Source organism: Rhea americana, unplaced genomic scaffold, assembly GCF_003343005.1.
Source record: "Rhea americana isolate MKP2758 unplaced genomic scaffold, rheAme1 scaffold_30, whole genome shotgun sequence".
NCBI classification, from domain to species: domain Eukaryota; kingdom Metazoa; phylum Chordata; class Aves; order Rheiformes; family Rheidae; genus Rhea; species Rhea americana.
The window spans coordinates 2465987-2471028 of NW_028186424.1; the positions used below are offsets into that span (position 1 = coordinate 2465987).

General features: G+C 38.4%; 1 protein-coding gene across 2 annotated transcripts in view; it reads left to right on the forward strand.

Moving 5' to 3' along the window:
• Positions 1-2113: 2113 nt before the first annotated feature.
• KIAA0232 (KIAA0232 ortholog) overlaps positions 2114-5042 on the forward strand; it is a 53629-nt gene continuing 50700 nt past the window's right edge. For both annotated transcript variants that reach the window (XM_085309599.1, XM_085309600.1), the window contains exon 1: positions 2114-2613. In XM_085309599.1, coding sequence (XP_085165725.1) covers positions 2383-2613 — 231 coding nt within the window. In that variant the 5' untranslated portion in view covers positions 2114-2382. The remainder of the gene's footprint in view (positions 2614-5042) is intronic.

Here is a 5042-nt window from a genome sequence, read left to right on the forward strand (position 1 = left end):
CCCTGCGCTGYTATTCATAGTATCTAGAGCTGAGCCCCTGCAACCAAAGACTACCTGGAACATGGGCCTTTTGTCCCTCTCCATTTGCTGCAGTCTCTGAGAAAGAAAAAATTCTGGGTTGATGAGAGACCACCAAGATTGCAGTAAATTAATTTCTGGTTTTGTTATTTTATTACTTTTTAGGGGCTTGTAGGTTGGTTGGTTTTTTTGGTCCTCCCTTCATAATTCCACTTCCCAGCTGAACTTTATCAGCTCCATCAAAGTTGTTGAGTTTCTGAACGTTCAGTTAGTTCTGCTCCGTGGCTCAAAAAGCCCGTGCAAAAGTGTCAGCTTTCCCAGCACTCCCAAACGTGGGGCTTGGGGAATCAGTTGCATTGTGGTGTTGACTTAGGGAGAGGATTCATGACGTGCTCTGATGTGGAGTAATTGGGGTAGAAGGAAACTGGGGTAGAAGGAAACGAGATACCTGAGTGAAATTCTGTTCTTCAACAGTCGCAGTTAGGAAGAAGTGGACTGTTCAAGCTCTTAATTCTGAGTACACGGTACTGGACTTCTGGCATACTTTCTATTCTGTAAATACCTGATGTAACAGTAACCACCTTTTGTAAGAAGTTTCTATGTACTGTTACTTGGACTTGGTTATGAGATTCTGTCCAGTACAAACTTGTTAACTGACAAAGATTTAATACTATTGCATCAGTCTTTCTGTCAAAATGAACCTTGCCATTGGAGCTGTATGGCTGGTGGGGTATTGACAGCTGTCCAGTGTCTGATAGCTTCCTTTCTGATGGTACTGTAATTGACTCAGCAAAGATTTGGAATATACAGTAGTATCTGTGAAGTGATGCAAAGAAAGCTCCTAAAAAAAAACCTACAATCCTCTGTTGCGAGGACGTTGGTATCAACTGTGAGGGCATCCATTCATTTAGTTTGGGCACAAAATATATGCTGCCCACATGAGATGCTACACACAGTAGATTGTTTAGACACTCGTATTAGATGATGCCTGTTTTGAGCAGGTTGGTCTCAATTATGTTGTAGTGAGGTTTAAAAAAAATGGGTTTATGCTATTTTGCTTTAATTCTTTACCCTTTGAAAGGATTTTCAGCGAGTTATGTTTCGTGCTAGGATTTGATCTTTGTTTTTTCTTGCTGAGAATTTTGGGGCCGAGGAGGAGGAAGAAAGCCTACATAAATACCAAATTTGGCCTTTTTTTGACCTGACTTCTGGGGTTAGAGGGCAGAAATGCCTGCATGTGTGTTGCTTGCTCCTTCTGCCAGTTACTTACCAAGACTGATTCGGGATTGCAGATGTTCTAAGTCTAGGCTTATTTGTCTGATTTAGGATATGGTTTACAGTGTGAGCTCTTCCAAGCAAGATTAAAGTATGCTTTCCATAAAGAAGATTAAATGATAATTCAGGCATGGAGGTATCAACACATTTCTTAAGTTATTCCTTTTTTTTTTTTTTTTATGAGAACAGATTTTGGATGATGAAATGCTTTGTTGACCTATGGCAAGGAAGTAGTGAACCTACAAAAAAATCCCAACACCCAGAACTAGAATGGCAACTGTTTAATGGTCAGATTTGGGGAACGGTTTTATGAATGTGCAAAAACTGTCTAGATAAATTTCATGAATTCAGTGTTTTATAAATGACTTTTTTCCTATACCATAAATAGAAGTCACTGCAAAATAGTAAGACTAAACTGTCTTCCAGTGGTGCAAAACATACAGTCAGTCTTTACGATAGCTTGCATAGATAGGGGTTTTTTTGATCGAAGTGTCTTTTTCAGCTAATAATSAAAGTAATAAAATCTCAGCTTTCCTGTAGAGCTAGGTCAAGCAAAAATATTTCAATCAGTGAATTTGTTGTGAAGTGTCTGATTGGAGAGTCTCTTTGTATTAAAAAGTGCCTACCTGAAAAGTCACCTATAAACTTGGAATAGTTCCTTTATTTTTCCAATTGACACCCAATAGGTATACAGTATGTGTGGAATAGGCAGTATGTAAAGGACTGCATTCTACTTTGCCTTTTTTTTTTCACTGTTTAATATTATTCTTGTATGGATGCATATTATCACAACTTACCATTTTTTCCTCTTTATAGGTCCTGCTGGGGACTTGCATCTGGCCTCAATGTGAAATTAAGGTAGAAAAACACATCTACATATGTGTTTGCTATTAGGATTTAGTTTATTCACTGGTCATGCCTGAAGAGTGATGTTCGTCTCTAGACGGCTAACTGCCAGAAAATATAAATGATTGTCCTAGAAGTCAAGCCTCCCTCCTATTTACTGGAGTGAAAATCACCTCCAGATATCGACGGAATATCAACTACAGAAAATGCTTCACGTTATAAGGATGTCAACCACCTAGATTCATGCGCCCTATCTGTACAGTTGTTGTGGATGGTTTGCCATCTGAAAGCTCCTCAAGCTCTTATCCAGGCCCTGTATCTGTTTCTGAAATGTCTCTGCTACATGCTTTGGGCCCAGTGCAGACCTGGCTGGGACAAGAGCTAGAGAAGTGTGGCATTGATGCCATGATTTATACTCGGTATGTCCTCAGTCTTCTGCTGCATGATAGCTATGACTACGACCTGCAGGAACAGGTATTTACATGTTTTAGATGTTGTCCAGTGAAAYTGAGTTCTTATGTATCACTTACGCTTTGTGTATTATACGTGGGTACAGCTCAGATAGGGTGTGTCTGTATGTGTGTGTGTGCGGGGGGGTGTCTTTCATTTTGGGGGTAGAAGGGGGATATAAACCACAGTGAGATCAAATCTGGTTGCTAAACTAAGTGTCTGCAGTGTAAGTATTTATTAAATAAAATTTTAGCATTGCAACATTTTGATACCAGATTTATTAGCACTGGGGTGCCATATATCGTGATACAGTACTGATGGTTTAAAAACAAATTTAATTCTGAAACATTAGTAAACTGATGTAATCCTTGCAAGCTGTTTGTCAGATTTGTCTGGTTTACAGTAGTTTATCACTTTTCCTGATGGATTTCATCTTGTGCTATGTTCAATAGAGAATAAGAACATATTCCTTTTTAGTATTTAGATATTTAAAATACATTACTGCACATATCTTACTGATGTATTTTGAAAGAATGTTAATGCTGAATCTTGCTAAAAGGCATGAAAAAAAGTTGTGGGCAGTGAGTTGTTGTACATGGCTGTAATTCACCGAAGCAAGGAAAGGAAAAGTGAGGCCGTATAATATAGACATGAATCTGTTACTATTCCCATGTGTCTTTATTGCTAAAGATTTTGTATGATTCTGGAACATTTCCTTCCTCCTTCACTGCTAATTTCACCTTTAAATTTCTTCGTTGCTTAATCTCTGCATTCTCAGACTATCTTAAAATGCTGTTAATAGTGGAGTACTTTTGGATATACTCAGGAAGTATAAGACTGAGGTATTTCCAAGGAATGGTGAGGCTGTTGATCGTAGACTTCGTTTTATAGGGTAGTTATTAGGGTACAACAGACGGGAGGAAAGCAAATATATATATGTGATGGCTTAGTTATTAGCTCTTTTTTGTTGCTATTGTTACAGTGATACTTTGTGTATTGCAACCTAACTAGATCAGAAATTTTTCTTTTTTTTCTTTCCCCYTCTTTTTTGTTTTTGAGGTTATTTATTTGTTTACCTTTTTAAAAATCCAGCAGGAGCAGGGCAGGGTGTTGTAGAATAGATGTAAACGCAACTGAAGCAGAAGAAAACTGTGCGCCAGATACTGCTGTTTGTGAACTGTTAGGTATTGTTAATGTGCATAAAAATGTTCATACTTCCAATGTGCAAAAGTAACTTTTTTGCTAATCTGTTTACCAGTTGAAGTGGCCAGGAAAAACCTCATGCCCAAGTTTTTTTTTAAAAAAACAACAACAACAAACAACAACACCCCCCACCCCTGAATTTTAGAAGGGGCCAGAATAAAGTTCCAAGATCTACTTAATGTGGAGGAAGGGCAGAAAAGAGAAAGCAAATGAAATCACACTAGAATTTGACAAATTTTAAATATAGCTCTGTGGCCTTGGGGAAAAATGAAGACTTGTTTCCTCTCAATCCGTTTTAGAGCATATTCATAAGTATAAAGTCACCACTGTGGTCATTTAAAAAGACCAAAGTGCCAAAATGAGTTTTCTTATTATCAAGCGTTGCAAGAAGCAGGATAACTATATTACAGAAAATTCAGTTTATTTCTCATTTTGATATCATAACAGGATGTTTTCTGGCTTGATAGAGTATAAAGGAATGTGTTCTTTTTCCAAATTGATTATCTGAACCTACTGAGTCGAACAGAGGATACCCCACTCTGGCAGGATAGCCACAACCTGTTTTACTGAGTGGTACTGCAGTACAAAAATGCAAGGTGTCTTTTAAATGACATCTAGATTTCAAGAAATTGAAAGTTTCTTTTCCACCTCCTCCAATATAATTCCTGCTTGTAAAAAGTCCTTCTTATGTTTCCTCTCTCAAATAACTGTTTTCTAAGTTAAAAGATCTAATATTAATTAGATTTTGGAATGATATTCTGTAATAATGATTGGATACAAATATTGTGAAAATATTTTGCTATCTAATTTCTTTCTCAAGTGGCTTAGTCTTAAAAACTGCAAATATAAATTTATTCTGCAGAGAATTGGGGAAACCTTAAAACACACATGTTTGATCATAGAAGCATAGAGTCATAGAATCAGTAAGATTGGAAGGGACCTCTGGAGATCATCTAGTCCAACCTCCCCGCTCAGYAGGGTYACCTAGAGCATGCTAGACGGGGTTGCATCCAGGYGAGCCTTGGAGATCTCCAGAGAAGGAGACTCCACCACCTCTCTGGGCAACCTGSTCCAGTGCTCCGTCACTCTCCCAGGGAAGAAATTCCCCCTCACGGTCAGGCGGAACTTCCTGTGCTTCAATTTCTGCCCGTTGCCTCTTGTCCTGTCACATGGGACAACTGAAAAGAGTTTGTCCCCATCCCCTTGACACCCTCCCTTCAGGTACTTGTACACATTGATCAGATCCCCCC